The sequence below is a fragment of the Podarcis tiliguerta genome (assembly GCF_965153285.1).
Source record: "Podarcis tiliguerta genome assembly, chromosome: 17".
NCBI lineage: Eukaryota > Metazoa > Chordata > Lepidosauria > Squamata > Lacertidae > Podarcis > Podarcis tiliguerta.
Window position 1 is genome coordinate 28437812 of NC_139550.1, and position 24517 is coordinate 28462328.

Below are 24517 nucleotides of genomic sequence, written 5' to 3' on the forward strand. Positions count from 1 at the left end.
GGAACAAAACAGAAACAGAAAAAGTTTTAGTGGACATTGGTAGTGAGTATTAATTAGAGCAATGAAAGCTAATAAAAACTAAATAATATAATTAAGTACACTATTGTGTTTTATGTAGACATTATTCCAAAGTGTAAGTCATTTAAAAAAGGCTTTCAGTTCAGTTTTTCCCCTTCAGTTTCTGCCCTTCCCTCCTGAGTCCAATATTTATAATTAAATGCAGTCCTAAATATTGGCCCAAAGCAAGGACGTTTTCCCAAATGAGCCTCCAATTTCCTCCTCCCCTTCTCCCAACATGTTCCTAATTATATGAACAAGCTCAACTATTATGGGACCTTCTGGTGAGATTCAATGGTTAGAGAATGCGCCCTCTATTTTTTAGACCAGAACTTGAAAGAAGATTTCCATTTTCATATTGATGTGTTATAGATTTCCAGGTTCACTTTATTTATTTATTTTATCATGTGCACAAACCCTTCATTTCACTTTTTATACTAAAAAAGGACTTCATGAAACAAAAATAACTTATGATTATATGAAATGTAACTTTAACCAATCACATAACTATACATATTAATAGAAAAAAAGATACTCTATTTCTTTTTTTAGGCAATGCAATATGCAACAGATATATGCCAACGATAATAAAAATCAGACAGATATACAATATGGTATAAAGGATTCAACTCTATATAAAGGAGGAACATATATAAATATGTACAAGAAAATGTGAGATAGAAAACACGTTTCTGCATACTGTACCATCTTCTCCCATGAAAGTGCTTTGCATGAGCAACATTACACAACAAGATGCTCCACTTTGCCTATAAAATGAACACAACACCCTGTTAACTAACCCATCTCTTTTATTTCTGTTCCTTTAAAAAAATCTCACATAAAAAGTGCTCGGGTTCTTTTTGCATTCCTTTTTTTAAAAGCTGCTATAAAATGGTACAGTCAAAACACAATTAATTACCTTTCTTAAAAAATATATTATAATAATGGAATGAGAAGAACAGTACTAACACGAAAATGCTTCTGCAAGTGGCACAAGTAAACCAGAACAATTGACTTCTGATAACAAAATTCCTTTTTTGAAGGTACATGTGAACTCCAGTGTACATTTCTTCTGAAGATGGATATAAATACTTTATCAGAAGTTGACGAAGATGGGCAGCCCCATCTCTTGATTTAGCAGAGCCAGCCTGAGAGAAAATGTGTTTATTATTAAGCCTCCAGTAAGCCTTTACTCTCACATAAGAATCTAGAGGGTGGCAACCAAGGAGTTAAAACAGCACAAACCTGTAGCGATTTTCTTGTCCTGCAATGATATACCTACTAATGGCTGTGGAGAAACAAGAATCTCTTCTACATGTGTGGGAATTTTTGCTCTCTTGCACAGAGAAGCCAAGGGGCTATTAAAAGTGCAGTGGGAATTGGCTGCTTATGCAACACAACTTTGCAGTGTTGCCATAGACCTACTCCGAGAAGAGTGGAAGATGCAAGCTAGTGTGTATCTGTATAATGTCTTCTCCTTTCTAAATCTTTACATAAAAATAGTTTATACTGAATCCCTTTAAACAGGCATTATTATCCGGCTAGCAAAAAAACTGAAGCACCATTTCTGTAACACAACAGTCCCCTAGTGAAATAAAATATCCAAGAGTTCAGTAAAGTGCAGCCCTCTTTTCAACAAACCAGTTAGGGTACAAGATGAGTTGTGGAATCTGCTCATTCTGGAATGCAAGTCAGAGCGGGTGCTTCTAATAGAGCAGTCAATGTGAAACCGCAGACTGCAGAATAGCAGACCCGGTTTTCCCCTGGAGTAAGGCAAGCCTGGACTTGAGGATCACTTGGACACCACCACATGGGGACAAAATATAAGCCGTTGTGACGTCTCCCGAGGAGGAGCAGGGCATGAGACCTGTCCTGTATAGACCTTCAAGTCAATGGGACTTACTTCTGAGTAGATATGTAAAGGACTGTAGTGTAAGAAACAAAATGACCCCATAAGATCATGGAAGCCCATACAGCAGCACACAAAACACATCTCAAATAAAGATCCTTTATGTGAGAGAGCTGGACCATTAAGAAGGCTGATCGCCGAAGAATTGATGCTTTTGAATTATGGTGTTGGAGGAGACTCTTGAGAGTCCCATGGACTGCAAGAAGATCAAACCTATCCATTCTGAAGGAAATCAGCCCTGAGAGCTCACTGGAAGGACAGATCCTGAAGCTGAGGCTCCAATACTTTGGCCACATCATGAGAAGAGAAGACTCCCTGGAAAAGACCCTGATGTTGGGAAAGATGGAGGGCACAAGGAGAAGGGGACGACAGAGGACAAGATGGTTGGACAGTGTTCTTGAAGCTACCAGCATGAGTTTGACCAAACTGCGGGAGGCAGTGGAAGACAGGAGTGCCTGGCGTGCTCTGGTCCAGGGGGTCATGAAGAGTCGGACACGACTAAATGACTAAACAACATGTGAGAGAGGATGCATGAAGCTCCTGCTCTTCAAAATGTGGTCAGGAACCTCCTGCTCATTCTAACAGAAAGCAGCCCTGGATCTCTGCCCCAAATCCTGCCCTTAGGACACTATAGCATTTTCAGTTATAATGAGCCTATGCTTGTAGAGGTAACAGATGTAATTTGGCTCCTGACTGAAGACATCTGGTCTTTCTTGGACCCCCAAACTCCAGGGTACAACGATTGAGTCTTGACTAATATTTAAGCTGTCAGGCACAATCATTTGAGGATTGTCACAGACTTTTCCAAAGACTAAAACTAAGTCTTCACAGAATGGTTGGAATCTTCCCTTCTTTTTCCAGATGTTAAGCCCAGATTCAAAGGTCCCCACCTGCATCCAGGGACCTGCTTCTGTCTCTAGTCACTGTGTTGATTTGTCTGGCAAAACTGGCTATAGAACGGGGGATTCAGGAATCTGTTCTCCATCCATCGACTAGGAAGTGACTGGCCCTGTCAAAGCTGACCGTTTTTCATGGGCGGCATGTATAGACCCGATCCAGCATGGATTGGATTTGCCATAAATCACGAGGGTTCATCTCGACTGAAGTTTCTAAGCACCGCCCACTGATTTTTCTCCCATTGTATGTTACATCACTTCTAGACTTTTTCAGCTGCATCCAGGGGCACCAGCTTGGGGGTGGGGCTGAGGGACCTTGGCACCCCCAAAGTTTCAAGGAGGGGGCCGGGGCCTCTCAATATCACACAGCGACGTTTGCACACTGTATGATGTGCTCAACACATCAGCGGGACAAGCCCAAGTGCTTGGCCACATCCCTCTGTCTTCTGCTGTGTCAAGTTCACTTATTTTTTTGCAGGGCAGAGACCAGGAATTCCACATCAAAACAAGACTGAAAGGACCCCACCCTCTGAGTGTAGGATATTTTTATACCCCATAGCTGGTTAAGGTGCATCCAGGCAAGGGGAGCCAAACAGAGACCCCCCTTGTGGGAATGGGGAGCCAAGGGCTTGGCTTTCATAACCGCAGGGAATAGCTTTAGCATGTGGCTTCAGTATACCCATAATTGTGCAATTATGACTGGTTTAAAACTGATTAATTTTTCAAAATAATGATTTAGCTTTTGGAAGCCTGCTTCACCATTTCAAAAACTCTTCTCTTTATCCTCGCTAAAAATTAAGTGCATCAATTCCTTTGGCTCTTGGCATAGTCACATTTTGTTCCTCTGTGGTAACACGCTATTAACAAGAAAAACACACATTTAGAAATTGCTGAAATGCTTTGGCCCCAATACGAATGGCCCACAATACACATTGCATAAAGAAGTTTGCCATTTTAATTATATAATAATGTAACCATGACAAAGGCCACATCTTGACCATGAAAATTCATTTTCTACTGCCCACACAGGCTCATAACTATACAGCAAAGAATTACCAGCTACGTGAATTATTTTGGGATGCATTAAAAACATGGCATGTCATTTTTATTTTTGTAAGAAAAAGTAAGTAGAAAGAAGAGGAAAGGAATGCATAGATTTAAAAATGATTGAAATACTAACATACCATATTTACAGCAGATGGAATTATAATAGCCCTTTCCATAGAATCTTCTAGAATGTATGAGGGACAATGCCAGGAAGGTACTCACTTGCAGAATATGCTGGGTTGGATGACATGGGACACAATAAACCTGTGACCAAGTGGAGGGGCAACTTGGATCAAGGCTACCCTACTGGGAGGGAGAAGTACAAGCCTTCTCCCAATTTTATGTTTCTTCTATGGAAACCCTTCTTTCCCTGAGGCTGCTGTTAGCTGGAAGGGGGTGAAAAGAAAGGCTTCTTCACTGTACCTGTCCGCCCCCCCCCCCCATAGCAAAAAAGCAAAACACAAGGTTTGGGAGGAGTGGGCTTCCATTGGAGAAAGCTTAGCACTCTTCCCCCAGAATAACAGCACCATCTGAAATTACCACCAGCCACCAGATTAAAGAAGGGATACTGGGAGATCTATTACAGCATGTGAAGACTGAATCCAACACTTGTGGGACCCAGCAAGGTAGTGTTGAAACCCTTACTCCTCTGGCAACAGTAGTGAATACACCTTCTTTATGTTGACTTCAAGATCCAATGAATCTTGCTGGAAACACCTTCAAATATTTGCAAACATTCACAGGGAACTTCTGTTCTTCATGGGAAACACCTAATCTAAATATGTGTGCTTTTTTGAAAAGAACCTTCCATACAGAATTCTACACGTGGAATATAAAAATTAAATTATAAAGCATTATTCAATATCAAGTGAGATTAACTCTCTCCAATGAAGGACTGCTAAGACACCACAAACAACTGTCTCTCTTTCGGCTAATACAGTTAATACTGCGTTGTTAAAGAGGACTGATGTTCCCAAATTCCAAAAAGACAATGGAATGGTGCTACCTCCAGCTCCAATTGGTGCCTCAAAAACCGCTCCTTGTCTTCAGCCCTGCAAGGCTGTGTGCTGGGCCTGCAAAGCACCAAACAAGCTCATTATGCAAGGCACTTTTGCTTTTTCCAAAAAAGTTGCCGCAAATTTCTACAGAGTCCTTTTAGAGGGGTTCCCGAAAACTGTGGTGAAAATTTCAACAATTCATCTAGAAATATAAGAAGCAGTTGTTTTCTTATTCGTTCCCTTTGAAAAGAGGTTTTACCACAAAAAAAGGACTGAATTAAAAAAGCAGTTGCTCACACTTCAGCAGGTAAGTTTCAACCAGAATCCTCCCCCTTATATTTATTAGCTGCATCTGTGATGGTCAATGCTATCTGGTAGTGTTTCCTTCGTTTCTTGGGTAATACACTCAGCACTTGAACTGACCACAAAAAGATGGTCCGTAATAGAGTGGTTCTGATAGGGATTAGATGCAGGAGTGTAGCTTTTCCCCCTCCTCAGCCTTCAGTGTAAACTGAAGAAAGTTGACTCGGGCAACGATCTACAGCATTTATTTGAAGGAAACTGGAGTCCTCAATTCCATTGCGCAATGAATCACCAAATATCTCTGTAGAGCCTGATGGAAGATCATAAACTGAGAAGAGAAGGTGAAAATGAAGAAATTTTGTACATCAAATAGACTGAACTGGAAGAAATTTGGGTACGTTGCACAGTAGAAATCTGGGCATAATTACATGTTGCATGCAGACACAGGATTCCTCTTGTGTATTTTCAGAGAGGAAAACATATATGGAGCAATGCAGAAGATAAAGCTGTTTGGGAGGCAATCTGCAGCAGAGAGTGGTTGGCAGGGCAAGGGTTAAGCGCCCTTTCCCTTTCCCGCCAGCCTCTCCCCCCCCCCCCGCAAATCCTCTTTTCTACACACAAAACAGTCTTCAGGCTCTCAGTATTCGCTGCACCTGCTGCTTATCTGCTCAATTAGCTTTGAGATTTATTAGTAAATGCCATAATTTCCTGACATTTCCTTATGAATATTGGTGAATATTACTATTATCAAATATCTAGCTAAAAAGCACAGGCTAGGTTTGTAAATGATTTGGGGTAATATACTCATGCTCATCACTTGTGGACTGTAGCACAAAGAACTTATATACCATATTGGCCCAAATATAAGCCACACCTTTTTTCCAAATTCCGACCGTGAAAAGTTAAAGTGTGGCTTAAATTTGTGACCTTACAAAAATGGTTAGCTCAGGGCAGCTAACACCAGTAAAATTACAATAGAAACATAAGGGGGGGGGGGAGAGAAAAAACCCAATTTAAAATACAGGTTAAAATGCAATTTAAAATGCAGCCTCATTTTAAAAGTAGCCCATAGATCAAAATCATAAGGGGAGGGAAGACATCCTTGCTGTCAGCTTTTCCCTCTTCTTGCGAGGAATCCTATTCGGAATAAAGGAATTTTCCTTTAAAAAAGGGAAACGTTAACAGCCATGGGAAGACATAAGGGTCGTACTGAGTCCAAACCAAAGGCCAGGCGGAACAGCTCTGTCTTGCAGGCCCTGTGGAAAGATGTCAAGTCCCGCAGGGCCCTAGTCTCTTGTGACAGAGTGTTCCACCAAGTCGGGGCCAGTACTGAAGAGGCCCTGGCCCTAGTTGAAACCAATCTAACCACCTTGCGACTTGGGACCTCCAAGGTGTTGTCATTTGTGGTCCTCTGCGGAGCATAACAGGAGAGGCAGTCCCGTAGGTACGTGGGTCCTAGGCCGCATAGGGCTTTAAAGGTCAAAAGCAGCACCTTTAATCTGACCCCGTACTCCACCGGGAGCCAGTGCAGTTGGTAAAGCACTGGATGAATGTGATCCCGCGGCAAGGACCCCATAAGGAGCCTCACTGCGGCATTCTGCACCCGCTGGAGCTTCTAGGTCAGCTTCAAGGGCAGCCCCGCATAGAGTGAGTTACAATAATCAAGCCTGGAGGTGCCCATCGCGTGGATCACTGTGGCCAGATCAGGGCGAGAAAGGTAAGGGACCAACTGCTTAATACGGCGGAGATGGAAAAATGCCACCTTTGCTGTGGCTGCAACCTGCGCCTCCATGGAAAGGGAGGCGTCGAAGGTTACACCCAAGCTCTTGACAGAAGGCGCTGGCACTAATTGAGCCCCCGCAAGAGATGAGATTTGGCTGCCCAACCCCATGTTGTCCCGACCCAGCCAGAAGACCTCTGTCTTTGAAGGATTGAACTTCAACTGGCTCCCACGAAGCCATTTTACATATGGTAAAACAGAACAAAAAAAAATGTTTCCTTGCTGATTTGTGAGCTCGAGACTGTTCATTTGCCATTGACGGGTGTGAGTGCTTGCGGAATTGTAGCGACTGAATAGCGATTTGTGATTTGAGCGACTGTATGGTCACTTTTGGGGGCTTGCAAGATCAAAGGCTTAAAGAGGCTTGGAGTTACAATTCTACCAACCACAGCGATTTTCAGCCTGTAACCCAATTTTAAGGGCGCGGCTTATATTTGGGTTTTGTCTTTTTTTCTCTCCCCCCCCCCTTGAATTTTAAAGGTGCGGCTTATTTGTGGGTGTCAGGGAACTGCCACTGGCTCAGGGGCGAGAGGGGAAAAGCTGGATGGATTACAGAGAGCCCCCAAAGATCGTGGGAAGCAGCACCTCATCAGCGGAGGAGAGTAGCCACGCCTCCAGTGGAGAGGAGCTTCAGGGCTCGGAGGAGGCGAGGCGGTGCCAGGAAACCTTGCCTGGGCAAAGTGGGGAGGAGAGAGGTCCTCCATTACCCACGCCCTCCCTGCGCAGTAGGCTTCCGCGCCGGGAGGGGAGGTGCAGATTGGGCGTCAAGAAACTACTCTGCTGGGGAAGGTTTAAGGACTGCCCACTCACTGATTCTGCCAGTGAATGAGCCAGCCATGGAATAGTGACGCTCTCATAGTCAGTGGCGTAGCGTGGGTTGTCAGCACCCGGGGCAAGGCAAGTAATTTGCGCCCCCAACCCGTGGATTTTAGTAGGGGCAGAGAGCTGCGAGTGCGAGCACACCCCCCCCAGATGTTGTGCCCGGTGCGGCCGGCCTCCCCTGCACCCCCCACACTACGCCACTGTGCATGGTGAAGGGTTTTTGGCACCAATAATGAGGCTTTACAGCCGACCAGGGAGGCATTTGCCTGATTGCTCTCGAGTAACCCCCTGATATCCTTACAGCGGGTGTGGCCAATACGTTACGCAATGGAGAGCTGGCCTGGTGTAGTGGCCAATCGGAGAGTCCATGGGGAGGCCTGAACTCCCGGGATCGCCTTCCAGCAAGCCCCACTTCCTCAGCCCCAGCCTTCTCATTGCAAGATGGGGAATTATCACGCTGGCTTTCCTCACAACACAACTTTGAGGTTCACCACTGGATGATGAACAGAAAGTGCTTTGAAGACTTTAAAGGGCTACACAGATGTTAAGCATTATTATGCATGAAGGAGTATTTTATTTATTATTACTTATTTATTAATAACATTTATGAACTACCTTTCAAAAAGCACCTGCCTGTTCACATTTCTGGCAAGTCACCAAAGGCCCAGTAGCCAAGTTTTCAATACAGACCTATGAACCAGTCCTGAGACACAGGTGCTCAGTGTTAAAAGACTGAAGCAGAAGAACTGCGTTCTTTTTTTCTGTCCATTTCTGTCACTGGCCTGTTAGAGGCCCAGTCTAGACTGGATTAAGGGACAGAAACTGCCGATTTTCTTCACAGATGAAAATCTGTTACATGGTGAAAGAGCAGATGGGAATTCTCAGAGATTTGTTTTAAAAGAAACAAATGTTTACAGCTAGCCGTGCAATCCAGTTTAAAGCTGGCAAGGTTACAAACCTACTGAGAACCACTTCACAGGTTACCAAATTCCTATGCAACAAATTATTTAAGAAGGAAGACTACAAAATTGCCACATCTGGCTGTTCATTTCTCAGTATCTTACATGCAAGTTGCAATTCATGACTGACACGTGGAACCTACAAGGTGTGATAATGTTTGAACTGACCCCAGGTTTTTTTAATAAAAGTCCAAAGTGCCTTTGAGAAGGTCCAGACTAGGGAGGAGTGTTGATGTAGGGGGATTATGGTGTACAGCATTACGAAATGAGTTTCAAATGGGTGTTGTGGATGAGTACACACTTTGGAAACACAGAATATTCTTTCCAGAAAAGAACTCATGAAACTAAGAGCTCTAGAAAGATTTACCACAGAGTGCACCTTTAACTAACGCGACCACAGTAGGGGTTTACCTGTAATGCCAGAATGCGCTGAAAATGCTCTGTGGAAAACATCAAAACCTGCCTGACCCACAGATGTGGGTACAAGACATTCTTCAAAGGGCGGGACCATATTACAAGTTCCGCCATGTTGCAAATTTCTCTGATTGTCGGCATAATGTGGGGAACAGAATGTTTGCAGCTGCCCATAAACACCTAGAAAGAGAAAAGACACAGAAATAGATCAAACTCATTTTCTGTATTTACACCAGTTTCATTAGAAACTTCTCTTTGACGTCTCTTTTCCAGGAAGCTTTGGCAGTATATTTCTGACTATTTTAAAGCTGTGCCGTCAGGTCCTTAAAGCAAGTGCCACCATAGTAATTAATTGTCTTGGCATTTTCATGAGAATTTTCTTTTAAAAATCGTATTTGCTTGCCCTTCTTTAACCTTCAGAAAGTTGCACTTCTCCTGAGTATCTTTTGTCTAATTACACAAATTCAGCCTTGATGAGAAAAATGGAGAGACACATGAAAACCAAGGCTATGGCAGAAGTTGAAACCACAGCTATGCTTCTCTTAGTCCTAGGCAGTTAATTTGTAGCCCTGAATCCCTAAATTTTCTGAATTCTAGCACTGTTCTGTGAAATGAAGTAATAGTAATCCTGAGTCCTGAGCAAAAAGAAAGATTAGTTTTTGGTGACAACAAAAGGGCGAGAGGCGAGAGAAGGGATTATAAATATTCTTTAAAATTGTTCTTTATATATGAAGCAATGTCCTCAATTTAGTCCTCAATAGATTTGGGTAAAGCTTGAAAAAATGCATATAATGTTTTACTATTAAACTGTATTGGAAGGTGGGGAAATTAGTACTTCGAAAATAATAGGCAAAGGGTGATAATTATACATTTATAATTTTACATTCTTGTGTCTTGGGAGAGAGGGACATATTTTGTTCCATGACTCATACTTTTTAACACTGGGCAATCTTGTATAAATCAGCATTCCTCCCAGAGCATTTGGGATTCAGAATAGGGCATTGTGAGAAGTTCTAAACCGAGAAGGAGTGTGGAACAATGTCAAAGAACATTTTCAGCCCGGCTTTGCCTAAGTCTTGCCAGCTGGCTTCACGTACCAGAGATGGAAATAGCTGTTTCTGGTAACTGCTGTGACTCAGCTGTAAACTCTCACAGTGCGGCCACGGCTGGTTGGGACAGCAGTTATTTTTAAGAATGCTTTTCAAGTATGCACAAAGCGCCATTGAGAGTAATGAGCTAAAAACTGTTTCGGAAAGTTGTTGTTTTCTATTATTTTACTATGGCCACTCTTCTTCTTAAATGTCAGCATAGAGCAGAAGAGGGGAGATCCGTTGCAAATAGCCAGTACAGTTGGCAAACCAGTTCATTTAGAGAAAGAAGGTAGCTTATTTTCCTAAAGGAAAAAGAGTTAAGAAAGGTGAAAGCATTACGACTGAAGAGGGTTGTAGAGCCTTGTCCCTGTGTTGACGTCTTCACGGGTACACAGATGGATGTTTCCATATGCAAGTTTGTATGCCTCAATCTACCAATGACTGCTTCAGTTTTAAGCCTTTGAAACTTATTTCCCTTCACATTTGTGGGTGGCCTTGATGGGATCCGTTTGTGCTGTGTGTTGTGGTGCCCTCCCTCAATTAATACCTTTCTGTCCATCACAAGTTCAAGAAACCGGAGGTTAGTTGTAGGCATGCGTACAGCAGGCACCTTTCCTTGCCTTTATTTGTTTTTGAAACACAGGTTTTGCATGAAAGAGCAGTAGAAAACAAAAAACAAAGGAAGGAAGCAGTGGCGTAGCGTGGGTTGTCAGCACCCGGGGCAAGGCAAGTAATTTGTGCCCCCTAACTCGTGGATTTGGGCCCCCTAACCCGTGGATTTGTGCCCCCTAACCCTAACCCCCAGATGTTGCGCCCGGTGCGGCCGGCCCCCCCTGCACCCCCCACGCTACGCCACTGGAAGGAAGGAAGGAAGGAAGGAAGGAAGGAAGGAAGGAAGGAAGCTAGCTTGCTACTCCAAGTCACGCAAGCCTTTGGAACTGCTTGCCTGAAAAGCTGCTACAGTGGTACCTCAGGTTACATACGCTTCAGGTTACATACGCTTCAGGTTACAGACTCCGCTAACCCATAAATAGTGCTTCAGGTTAATAACTTTCCTTCAGGATGAGAACAGAAATCGTGCTCCGGCGGCACAGCGGCATCAGGAGGCCCTATTAGCTAAAGTGGTGCTTCAGGTTAAGAACAGTTTCAGGTTAAGTACGGACCTCCGGAACGAATTAACTACTTAACCCGAGGTACCACTGTACTTCCCTTTTCCTTTCACACCTCCTGTACCTGCAAGGGCAAGTTTTATTTTCTCTTAAAACACAGCTGTCTTGTGCAAGAGCAGTTCTGCTGTTTTAAAAATACAAGTGCCAAAACAGCAAGAACTGATGGAAAGGGGCAGGCTGCATCCTGTCCTTTGGGCTGGTATGTAAGACACATGTAAAAAAAGTCTATCAGCACAATACAGTTCAGTACATCTACAGTCCGCTAATTTGTGGTTTTATTTTTTCTTTTCTTCCACTATCGGATTATCTGCAGGGTGTGTGTGTGTGTGTGTTTGTAGGCTGCCACTTGGATGAGGACGTCATGTTGACACCATTAAAAGAGATAAATCCACATTAAACTCCAGGGTGGATGAGCCCTTAGGTGCTATGAGAAGTCTCAGGAGTAGTTCTCCCTGGCTGTGCTGGACTTACTCTGCAATGCCTGAGTCCTTCCTCAGTGCACTGAGGGAAGCCTGATTTGGAGGCACAAGATGAAGGCACAAAACCCTTGTCTGTTGTCAAGATTACAAAATGTGACATTCTTTAAGAAAAAATTGCTCTTTTGTGCACATGAGTGGAGGTTTGTGGAAGGAAGGTGGGGAGATACACAAATGTCCAGGAAAATAAGGATTGAACTATTATTGAACCAGCACAGTGTTCCTGCTGTGTTGTGCTCCAAGTAAGATCACTATATCAGCACAGGATTATGGTATGATGCCACCAGAAATCAGGTGTTAGCACTGTGAATGAAGCTTTTGTATGACATATAGCTGGTCTGCAAAGGTCACTGTAAAACAGCAGCTATCCTATATTAAATCCTAGAAACATTGTTGTAATCCAAATAGTTACATGCAGTACATGCAACTCATGTTTGCTTGCTACATAGAATGGCAACAAGCAGACAGAATTTGACCCATTTGTGAACACAGACTGTTGTTAGAGCAACAAAAGGCAATCTGTGTACAGTGGTACCTCGGGTTAAGTACTTAATTCGTTCTGGAGGTCTGTTCTTAACCTGAAACTGTTCTTAACCTGAAGCACCACTTTAGCTAATGGGGCCTCCTGCTGCCGCCGTGCCACCGCCGTGCGATTTCTGTTCTCATCCTGAAGCAAAGTTCTTAACCCGAGGTACTATTTCTGGGTTAGTGCAGTCTGTAACCTGAAGAATATGTAGCCTGAAGCATATGTAACCCGAGGTACCACTGTATACTTGAAGCTCATGAACAAGGGCTAGTTGGACGAAGAACTGTGACTATGGAAGCCAACCAGTCCGGTATTACAGTAGAAATGCAGTTCAGATGAGGCTCTGGAACTGGAGACTAGCTTAGCTCAGTTATCTTCTACGCCTTCGGTAGGTTGTAAATATGGCAAAACCAAAGGAACAACAAAAAAGTTGCAATAAATGCAGGGCAATTCATTGACATAAGAACACAGCTTGTGCTGTCTTCATATCACCCCAAAGCACTTATGATGCTGATAAACGCTGCATCCAAAGTGCTAGCTTTCAAGATGAAGTAAAATCAAAAGTGAATGGCAGCGGGGAATGTAGCTAAATATGGCAAGAGAAAGATGCAAGGAAGCTTGGCTGTGAAGCAAGGCCCATTACTGTGTTGTTTTGCAACAACCCCCAGACAGCAGGTAATCTCTGCATTTTTTGTAGTCAATAACCCTTCAGTCCTTGGGTCCTTTGCAAGATAAAAAAGGTAAAGGGACCCCTGACCATTAGGTCCAGTCGTGACCAACTCTGGGGTTGCACGCTCATCTTGCTTTATTGGCCAAGGGAGCCGGCGTACAGCTTCCGGGTCATGTGGCCAGCATGACTAAGCCGCTTTCTGGGGAACCAGAGCAGCGCACGGAAACGCCGTTTACCTTCCCACCAGAGCGGTACCTATTTATCTACTTGCACCTGGATGTGCTTTCGAACTGCTAGGTTGGCAGGAGCAGGGACCAAGCAATGGGAGCTCACCCCGTTGCGGGGATTCGAACCACCGACCTTCTGATTGGCAAGTCGTAGGCACTGTGGTTTAACCCACAGCACCACCCGTGTCCCTTCCTCTGCAAGATAAAAAAAACCTCTGCAAGATATCCAGTATTTTTTTTTTAAAAAAACCAAAACCCTAGGACACGTTTAAAGGCACTTCTCAGACCATGCTAACATTCCAAAGAATCTCCACATTCACTCCCTACTAGACTATGAACTGGCTCCCAGATCACTAGATGCATCTAATCCAAGACAACCAATATTATCTTTTATTGTATTTCTTCTATTTAACATGCCAACCTCATTACTGGTAAGCCAGATGTTCTTGATCTCCCCCAACTTTAAGTAATCACCACCCATCCCTGTTTGGATTTATTTGATACCATTAATTACTCTTCCACTTTCGAAGGCAAATCCCAGCTGCAAACAGAAGAATTGTAAAACACAGGGTGTCAGAAGTACTCTAGGGCACAGAGACTCAATAGAAGCATTTATTCTATCTTATGTGTAAAAAAAAAAAGTGCTTATTTTCTTTTCAAGCGTGTTTTCAGGTGCCACAGCCAAAGATCAATGGTTTCTAGATAGAAAGCAATAATAAGTATTTTGTTTCACGCACATGCTCCTATCTATCTACACACACACTTGTGGGAGAGAGACAGAGATGAGTCGGTGTAAGTTAACTGGTGAATATGGACAGACAGAGATGATGTGCACATTCATATAAATCAAGGGGTGGAGAACATACACAGTGGTGCCTCGCAAGACGAAATTAATTCGTTCCGCGAGTTCTTTCGTTGAGCGAGTTTTTTCGTCTCACAAAGCACCACTGCATTTTAACACTAACAACGGCGGGGAGGGGCGGGGAGAAGCAGGGCAGCTGCTGCAGCCGGTAGCTCGGACTCACCCGCGCCTTGTGGCCACCGTGCGACGCGGCTGCTGGAGGGCGGCGGGGCTCAGGAGTGCGACTCCGGCTGCAACGCTGGCTGCTGGCGGCAACGGCTCCTGAGGGGAGTGTGCGAGGGTGGTGGGCAGCGGCGCGAGGCAGCCAGAAGGTCGGAGGGAGCCGGAGGAGCCGTCAGCAGGAAGGTGGGAGGGAGCCGAAGGAGCGGGGAAGTGAGCGTGCGTGCGTACAGTGACCGTCGCCATGACAGGAGAGGCAGGGCTGTTTCGTCTAGCGAAGCAAGCCCTTAGGAAAATCCGTCTTCCGAATCACCTCAGAAAACGAAAAACCCTTTCGTCTAGCGAGTTTTTCGTCTTCTGAGGCATTCGTCTTGCGGGGTACCACTGTATTTGACTGAGGGCCACAATCATTCAGGCATATGTTAGGGCTGTGTGTGGATAATGGGAGGAGCCAGAGCCAAACGTGGGCGGAGCCATTCTTTCCCCCGCAGATCTCCTCCCGCTCCAGTGGGACTTTGGTAGAGGGACAAATCACTCCAGTCAGAGGTCTGAACTGATCATTAGAGCTGATCAGAGAGCTGTTTGACTGCTCCATCCTTCCCCTGCTTTCTCCACTTCCCCTCCCTCCAGTCCTCTCCTCCGGCCCACATTCTCTCCTTCCAGGCATTGTGTCATCAGGTGATTGACTGAGAGGCAGTCTTGGCCTCCTGTCAAACTTATCTTGTGGGGATGGGAGGTGGGGAGATCAGGAACTGCCCACCAGCTAGATCCAATTCCCTCCCCTGTGATAGACTCATATACAGTGGTACCTTGGTTTAAGAACAGCCCTGTTTACGAACTCTGCAAAACCAGAAGTAGTGTCCTGGTTTGCGAACTTGACCTTGGTCTAAGAATAGAAGCCGAATGATGGAAGGGCACTGGCAGTGGGAGGCCCCATTAGGGAAAGCGTGCCACGGATTAAGAACGGTTTTGGTTGAGAACGGACTTCCGGAACGGATTAAGTTCGTAAACCGAGGTACCACTGTAGTCTGCTCAACTTCTGGTTGGTCTGGAAGATCAAAGGTCTTTGTTTGGCTTTTTGGGGTGGTGGTGATTAAGATTTCCCTTTCCTTTTAATCCACAAACCTTTGCACTTCTACATACCTAGGAAGTCCGCCATGTATGCGGGAACCACTCCCTTGTTTTTTGGGGGGCCCTGCTTTGATTCCAAACTAAGTTCAGAAGCATGGAGGAAACATCTCCTAGGCCTATTTAAATCTCAAGATTTGAGCTAGCTGTTGTGTGTCAGGTTGTTGCTAGGCTCCTACAAGACTCAGGACATAGGCCCATGACATTTGCAAATTTGAGGCTCTGAGTAAATCATGATGGTGGGTGGCTGTGGTCTCACCACCATTGTAATTTCAGCATGCCCAGCAGTACTGTAAGCATACGTGTGTGTATCATTTATTTAAATATATGATTGTTGTTGTTGTTTAGTCGTTCAGTCGTGTCCGACTCTTCGTGACCCCATGGACCAGAGCACTCCAGGCACTCCTGTCTTCTACTGCCTCCCGCAGTTTGGTCAAACTCATGTTTGTAGCTTCGAGAACACGGTCCAACCATCTCGTCCTCTGTCGTCCCCTTCTCCTTGTGCCCTCCATCTTTCCCAACATCAGGGTCTTTCCCAGGGAGTCTTCTCTTCTCATGAGGTGGCCAAAGTATTGGAGCCTCAGCTTCATGATCTGTCCTTCCAGTGAGCACTCAGGGCTGATTTCCTTCAGAATGGATAGGTCTGATCTTCTTGCAGTCCATGGGACTCTCAAGAGTCTCCTCCAGCACCATAATTCAAAAGCATAAATATATGATGTGTATATTTAAATTAATGACACAGTGATGGGGACTGGTGCCTTCAAGGAGCGGCTGCTCTCTGCCCCATTGCTAAGTCCATTAAGACCTGAGCAGATATCAGGTGAAAGGTGAGAGAGTCTATTTTTGCAAGCCATCTTGTGTTGTGTCAACCTCTTTGACAACTCTGTGTCAAAAAGTGGCACATAAATAGTAGATAAACAGAAGCAAAGACATCAGGGTTTCATTGATTAAGCATAGCTCTGGTTGTCAGCCAAACACAATGGAAACTGATGCACCCATTGATCTGGGTGCATGATCAGGGTATATTAAAATTTATTTTAGAGATATTGCCTTTTTGTTTACTTAAATCTTGGGTGGAACGAGTCTATATACATTGCTCTGCAAGTATGTGATTCTCTGTAGAATTTATGTATAGGGCAAAGCTGCTTTCAATCACAAGTGTTTGAATAAAAAGCAGAAGAATGATTGATTTTGCACATCATCTCTTTTTCCTGACATACTCACACTTCTAAAAGGAATTTTGTGGGCAAATACTGCCCATGAAGAAGGAGAGAATCCTAATGCAAATAATCATGCCACACCAGGTGAACAGGGCCAAAGGTGAGAGATGGAGCTTACGGTAGTTGGGAAATATTGGGCCTTTGCTACTGCTGAGCAGAAGAACAAATGAGCTTGCCCAACCTTTACAAATATTACTCTCTTCTCCTGCCTTTTGGAATTGTGGAAATTACCTCATTACTAGAGCTGCAGCGTCACCTGAACTGCTCCATTGTAGATGCAGAAGGGGAATTTGCACTGCAGTGACTGAGAAGAGGCTGCCTTAATTCTCATTACTGACCACATTGTATTGCTGGTTCTTGGTGTAAAAGAGTTATGATGGCACTTGCATTGCAACCAATACATATGGATGCCCTTATCCTGCATGATGATGAACTGTGCACATCCTTCTCTTTGTTCATCTGGAAATTGTCCATCCCAGACTTGTGTATTATTTTGTTTTCTTATGATATAAAAGTCTTTGACAGCTGAACTGGGTGTGGTTTCAGGAGAGCCACCTCGCTGGGATATAAACTCTGCTTGGCTGACCTCCAGGAGTCCACCAGATCCCATGAACAGGATAATTCCTGGGAGAGGTGGTGCTGGGCCAGTGTGGTGTTAAGAGAGGTGGACTCGTAATCTGGGGAACTGGGTTCGCGTCTCAGCTCCTCCACATGCAGCTGCTGGGTGACCTTGGGCTAGTCACACTTAACTGAAGTCTCTCAGCTCCACTCACCTCACAGAGTGTTTGTTGTGGGGGAGGAAGGGAAAAGGAGAATGTTAGCCGCTTTGAGACTCCTTCGGGTAGTGATAAAGCGGGATATCAAATCCAAACTCTTCTCTTCTTCTTCTTCTTCTTCTGCTGGGATAAACTTTGTCTGACTGACTCCTGGAGCCACGGATTATGGGTGTCCATGCCTGAACCCCCTCCCCCACAACAAACACTCTGTGAGCCTTATCATGGCTGAGGAAATTTGCTCTTTCTGACTGACTCCTTTTTTAATCTACACTTGAGCCAAGGATCTTTAATAATAATAATAATAAAATTTTATTTATATCCCGCCCTCCCCAGCCGAAGCCGGTCTCAGAGCGGCTAACAACAGTAAAATGATACAACATTCTAAAATCAGTTCATTATAAAATCAGTTCAAATCAGATTAATGGCAACCATTGGGCTAGAGTTCTGTGAGGATTGCCAAAGGAGGGGGTCAGGCTGTGCCCTGGCCAAAGGCCTGGTGGAACAGCTCTGTCTTGCAGGTCCTGTGGAAAGATGTCAAGTCCCGCAGGGCCCTAGTCTCTTGTGACAGAGCGTTCCACCAGATTGGAGCCACAGCCGAAAAAAGCCCTGGCTCTGGTTGAGGCCAGCCTAACTTCTCTGTGGCCCGGGACCTCCAAGATGTTTTTGTTTGAAGACCATAAGGTCCTCCGTGGGACATACCAGGAGAGGCAGTCCCATAGGTACGAGGGTCCTAGGCCGTATAGGGCTTTAAAGGTTAAAACCAGCACCTTAAACCTGATCCTGTACTCCACCGGGAGGCAGTGCAGCTGGTATAGCACTTGGTGAATGTGATCCTGCAGCGAGGACCCCATAAGGAGTCTCACCGCGGCATTCTTCACCGGCTGGAGTTTCTGGGTCAGTCTCAAGGGCAGCCCCACGTAGAGCGAGTTACAATAATCCAGTCTGGAGGTGACCGCCGTGTGGATCACAGTGGCTAGGTCAGGGCGAGAGAGGTAAGGAGCCAACTGCTTAGCTTGGTGGAGATGAAAAAATGCCGCCTTTGTTATAGCTGCAATCTGCGCCTCCATGGAAAGGGAGGTGTCGAAGATTACACCCAAACTCCTAACGGACGGTGCTGGCACTAATTGCGCCCCCGCAAGAGATGGGAGTTGCCCCCCCCAATCCCATATCGTCCCGAACCAGCCAGAAGACCTCTGTCTTCGAAGGATTTAACTTCAACCGGCTCCCACGTAACCATCCAGCCACAGCTTCCAAACATCTGATCAGTGTGTCTGGGGCCGAGTCAGGATAGCCATCCATTTATTGCTCCCCTCTGTGTTTTTGGATAGAACATGAGGACAGAAAGTTATACCATCATTCCCATCTCTAACTTTTCAGCTTCTATCTCTTCTACCTCTCCAGTGCCCGCCTCCCCCAGACACACAGAAGCATTGCTGCACAGCCTCCTTTGTCTGTTTGTCCCCCAACGTTTGCTCCCTGCTGTATTCCTTCCTTCTCTGGGATGGCCTCAAGCCCCTTCCTGGGTACCTAGAATACAGTCCTAAAGCCATACTATGTGCGCTTGCATCTTTTGCTAATTTCTGGGCCAGTGCTACCAGATAGACGGAAGCCTATTTTTCAGAAGAAAAGTGTCAGGTTCATGGAGGGGAACATTCCCTCTTTCATTTGAGCTGAATCTCCCCCAGGCATTTGTACTACGGAAGGGCTCCAAAGAGAAAATTTTATTTTCAGTCATAGACGGAAGCACGTGTCCTGAGCAAAAACCTAGAGTTTGTCTTTCTTCAAGGGTCTCGTCCTTTGCGGTAGAACAGTTTTTGCACCCTGCAAAGAGATTGCATCTGGCAGTGATGGTCATGGCTGCAACAGCAATGCCCCACGCTAGACTCTGATGTTGTGCCAGCCCTGGACCCAAACTCTACACACTTTTGAAAAGAAAAGAAAATCAGAGGAATTGCTTGTAGGGTTGGCCATTCTTTCCTTTCTGTGTAAGCAGCTGTCAAGCATTGAATAAGTACATTATAAAGTGGAGCCCACTGTAACTGGTAAGAAAGGTTATATTAGCCTGTATTTGACTGCAGCATCGCTTCTTTTAAGTTCTAACATCCAGTGATTCCATTAAGCTTTTAAAATCCTCAGGGTTTTTTTTATTTCCAGCTTAGGAAACCATTTACAATTTGTTCAAAAGTCTTCTTGGCCGCTAAACCTTTTTTCTTATTGGTACAGCCAATTTAAACTAAGCTGACAAGTTTAAGACTACATATTGAGACAGAAAAATGTCAGTATTGTTTGGTAGCAGATTGAGCTGAGAGTTCAATGGCAATAGCTGAAGCTCTTTAAATCATGTGAAGGCAGTAGAAGAATTGCAAGAGACAAAGGCTAACAAAGCTTTCCCCACTACCTGATATATATACCAAACAGACCAGGCTGATGAAGTAGCTCCATGGGATTCTTCTACTGAGTTGCAGTAACATGACCCAGGACAGCAGATTTTTATTCTTTGCAGGTTACTGAGACGCTTAACTAAAAACTCGGGCTCATTGTTTCCTCTTCACTGAAGTGCCAAAAAGAGAGGCTGAGTGGAGGGGAGTGATTTATACAGCAAAAATGTCAGGGCAGGGCAGGCAGCATGATGCTTGCAACTCTTGCTATGAGTGGTAAGATGATAGCATCTCATGTAAAAAACCCAAATTAAAATAAAGGAACTTACTCCATAATGGAACAGACCAAGGAATGGGAAGAGAATAGTAACCAAAGGTGGGATTCACTTAAGGAGCCCTGACAATGGACACCCAGTGCAAGGACTCCCACGTGTGCAATTCCTGCATTGCAGGGGGTGGACTAGATGGCCCTTGGGGTCCCTCCCAAATCTATGATTCTATGATTTACAGGCAGTATAAAATGAAGATTTAAAGCAGGTTCAGAGCCATCTTATCAGTTGTATTCTTTCAAAGTCAAGTAATTAATTTTAGCTTTTTGATTTGTTTTCCACAGTGGCGGCCCTTTCTGCAGCATCCCGTGTGACTGAACTCACCGTGCTCCTCTAGCTGCTGCCTGCGAGAGGCTCCTGTGGGGCTCTCCTCCTCCAAGGGCCAAGGGAGGGATATTCCTCAGAGAGAGGCATTTGGGGTAACTAGAAATCCTCCTAAAAAGTTGCCTTCTGTTTCAAGTTACAAGGTACTCTCCCAGCCACCTTGCCCAGAATATAGTGGTACCTTGGTTGTCAAACTTAATCTGTTCCGGGAGTCTGTTCAACTCCTGGAACAGTTCAAAAACCAAGGCACGGCTTCCGATTGGCTGTAGGAGCTTCCTGCACTCAATTGGAAGCCGCGTCAGATGTTCGGCTTCCAAAAAACGGTCACAAACCGGAACACTCCTTTCTGGGTTTGCGGCGTTTGGGAGCCAAAACGTCTGAGTACCAAGGCGTTTGACAACCAAGGCACTACTGTACCTCACTCTGAGGCAGGGAGTAGGGGGAGAGGGCCAGCTAGCAGGGTCATTGCTAATGCAATGACAAAAGGAGAAAAAAGAGCAGGGGAGGGAGCTGAGGATGGCCTGAGAAGCAGGATCATCTTCTTGCCCCAGCTCTGAGTCAGGGTGGGGAGTAAAGTATAGAATCATAGAATCATAGAGTTGGAAGAGACCACAAGGGCCATCAAGTCCAACCCCCTGCCAAGCAGGAAACACCATCAAAGCACTCCTGACATATGGTTGTCAAGCCTCTGCTTAAAGACCTCCAAAGAAGGAGACTCCACCACACTCCTTGGCAGCAAATTCCACTGTCGAACAGCTCTTACTGTCAGGAATTTCTTCCTAATGTTTAGGTGGAATCTTCTTTCTTGTAGTTTGGATCCATTGCTCCGTGTCCGCTTCTCTGGAGCAGCAGAAAACAACCTTTCTCCCTCCTCTATGTGACATCCTTTTATATATTTGAACATGGCTATCATATCACCCACCCCTTAACCTCCTCTTCTCCAGGCTAAACATGCCCAGCTCCCTTAGCCATTCCTCATAAGGCATCGTTTCCAGGCCTTTGCTTTTAAAAGATGAAAGGGGAAGATGATGGATTTTTCGGAGCTAGCCGACCTAACCGGAAGAGTCCGCGACCAGAAGGAGGAGGAGTATCAGGAAGAATGGACAAAATTTAATGATTATTTAGCTAAATATGTAATATTAAATTAATTGGAAATAGCTTGCAGATATTTAATTGGCTTAGGATTTTATATAAGTTAAGTGATGAATCAATATGTTTAATTTTAAAATTAAAAGATATAAGGATGTTAATGTTTTGGTTAAATTTCATAAGAACTTTGATTTGGAAAACAGTTTAAAGGAAGTGCATGGAAATTCAACCAAGGGGAAGCGAGGAAGTCATTTAACAACATTAATAAGTGTAATTTTAATAAGGTTATGATCCATATTTGTTTGTTTATTTGTTTGTTTTGTTTATAATTTTGTGAAAATCAATAAAAAAATTATTTTAAAAAAAATGAAAGGGGAGACTCTGCGGATGCTTTATGCTTTGCCCATACCAATTTTGTTCCTTTCTGGAGAACAGCTTTGCTAAATATTCAAAAACTTGGAGTACATACTCAAAGGGTCACGACAGCTCCTTGAAAAGCCCAGCCTACACTCCTCAGCTTCATGGATGAGGCTATGGAGGCAAGTACCTTAAGCACTTTGGAACATGGCAGTTTGTCTCCTAAGCATGAATACAGAGGAATATGGAAGCAGTTTGCTGCCTTACCTTGGATTTGGATGCTGTTTGGCTGAAACGACAGGTTTGCTGACGGCTCATATGCCTTCAAATGGGTTCCTCCAAGTTGGTGGATGCTGGAAGGCTGCGGTGTCCTTTTCTGTATCAAAGGAGGAGGAGCAGAAATTCTCCTGGGGCTTAGATGATGCGGAGAAAAAGAAGCAGAAGCTGAAAATCTGAAGAATTAAGGGGAACGGGGACACAGGAATATAGATGGTCAAAAGGGAATGTTAAATTAATTTAGTTCTAGATACATTTTGTTCCGTGCCATAGACTGCAAAACGACTATTTGTATGCACCGTGAAACAAAACCTATAATGTAGACTGTAGAATGTGCCACCCGCTAGGAAGTTATATGGCATCAGCTGCTGCAGTGATAAGGTGTAAGCGTATCTCAGTAAAGTCAAACCCCCACCTTCTCCTCGAAGGCTCATATGATGCTCTCAGGATGAGGAACTCTCTGCCATGACATCTTGGAACTGCAGACTCCATTCATAAACTGCCCATTGCAGTGGTGTAGCGTGGGTTGTCAGCACCCGGGGCAAGGCAAGTAATTTGCGCCCCCTAACCCGATAGTCCCTCTCTCTCTCTCCGCACCGCACCGCACGCCTGGCACCCCCCCTCCACAGTGGGCGGCGACCCGGCGGCTCGGATCGGATTCGCACAGCCAGCACTGCAGTGAGAGAGAGTGAGTGAGCCAGGTAGGGGCAGAGAGCTGCGAGTGTGAGTGCGAGCGCGAGCGCCCCCCCCCAGATGTTGCGCCCGGTGCGGCTGGCCCCCCTGCACCCCCCACGCTACGCCACTGGCCCATTGCAGAAGTTCGAAGTATTACAGTGTAGGTTTACCGGTTGTTCAGACCAAAATACTCTGGGATTCATTTTTACAATTTTTGCATTTACAGGGAAATATTATTGATTAGCTTCTAGGGAGCTGGAACAATGCACAGATGGATGCCTTTCTTGTGTAAAGAATGATTTGATGTTATCCTCTGGTGTGTGTGCAGGGGAGGGGCTGATACAAAATTCACCTGTGAAATCTAATCAATGAAAAATGGCTTTAACTGTCAGCCAACAGCAGAGCAGAAGGGAGACAAATCCTTTAGAACCCTTTACATGAAAGCACAGTTTTAAAGATTTCAGATTGGATTTAACATCTAAGAAAAGCTTGCAAATGATAATACAATGTTTTGTATAGCCAGACAGGTCTCCTTTTTAGTAGACTTTAGTGGTCTTTATAATGATTTATGAATCGTTTCATGAATTCCTGGCTTACTCAAGTTGGTGACTATAGCACCTACTTATACAGCCTGCCATCTCACAAAAGAAAAACTTGGCCGTGTTTCAATCCAGATTTGTCCCCAAATAAATCACAGCGTGTTACTGGGGGAACGGCAAATTAAATTTTGTGTATGCAACAATCAATACCAGCTTGTAACCACCAGGAAACCACCACCAGAAATTGTGGCCATGCCATGCAGTCCAAGCAGACAATCACAAGCTGGGTTATGAGAGAGACAGAGAGAGAATTCTGTCTTCAAAGGCTGGGGAAGATCAGCTCAGACAAAGCGATTGCCCTCTTCTCCCCTGTCCAGAGCCTCACTCTGCAGTTAACAATGCAGCCAGCTGTGGGCGGCTGCAATAAGGAACCTCATTAAAGCCCCCACCCCCAATAACGCCTAAGGTTCCTATCCCTAAACCCACTTAGCTGGGCATAAGTCCCATTGAATTCAACCTACTTCTGCGTAAGTAGGCTTAGGATTGTGCTGTAAGGCAGAATCATTGAGCATGTCCAACATTTCACATATGAAATGAGGGACACCCTTGTACACTAGGGACCTATAGTGCATATAGGACACTCCTCTGTTTGATGGAGTCCCTATCTGAAGGGCTGTTTGCTCCAAGTCCAGAATGAGGAGAAGAAAAAAAAAACATAATTAGGGAAAGCAGGAGCCTTCAAGTTGCCCATGGAGAACAGACTGAGCAGGTATGCTGTCCTCCCCACTATGTGAGATGTACTATATTTCTATTTAAATGGAAGTAACTATTTCTACAAAGGTCCGTATAATTAAAGCTATGATTTTCCCAGTAGTGATGTATGGAAGTGAGAGCTGGACCATAAAGAAGGCTGATCGCCGAAGAATTGATGCTTTTGAAATATGGTGCTGGAGGAGACTCTTGAGAGTCCCACGGACTGCAAGAAGATCAAACCTATCCGTTCTGAAGGAAATCAGCCCTGAGTACTCACTGGAAGGACAGATCCTGAAGCTGAGGCTCCA

At 44.8% G+C, this 24517-nt stretch overlaps 1 protein-coding gene across 6 annotated transcripts in view; it reads right to left on the reverse strand.

The window, feature by feature from the left end:
- Positions 1-421: 421 nt before the first annotated feature.
- The window catches only part of GLIS3 (GLIS family zinc finger 3), a 171597-nt gene continuing 147501 nt past the window's right edge, over positions 422-24517 (reverse strand). For 3 of the 6 annotated variants that reach the window (XM_083419662.1, XM_083419664.1, XM_083419666.1), the window contains 4 exons: positions 22234-22418; positions 9183-9365; positions 3415-5538; positions 422-3308 (listed from right to left, as the gene is read on the reverse strand). In XM_083419662.1, the coding sequence (XP_083275788.1) occupies positions 5402-5538; positions 9183-9365; positions 22234-22418 (505 nt within the window). In that variant the 3' untranslated portion in view covers positions 422-3308; positions 3415-5401. Of the gene's footprint in view, positions 5539-9182; positions 9366-22233; positions 22419-24517 lie in introns of all 6 variants that reach the window. The other 3 variants (XM_083419661.1, XM_083419663.1, XM_083419665.1) reach the window with 2 other exon arrangements.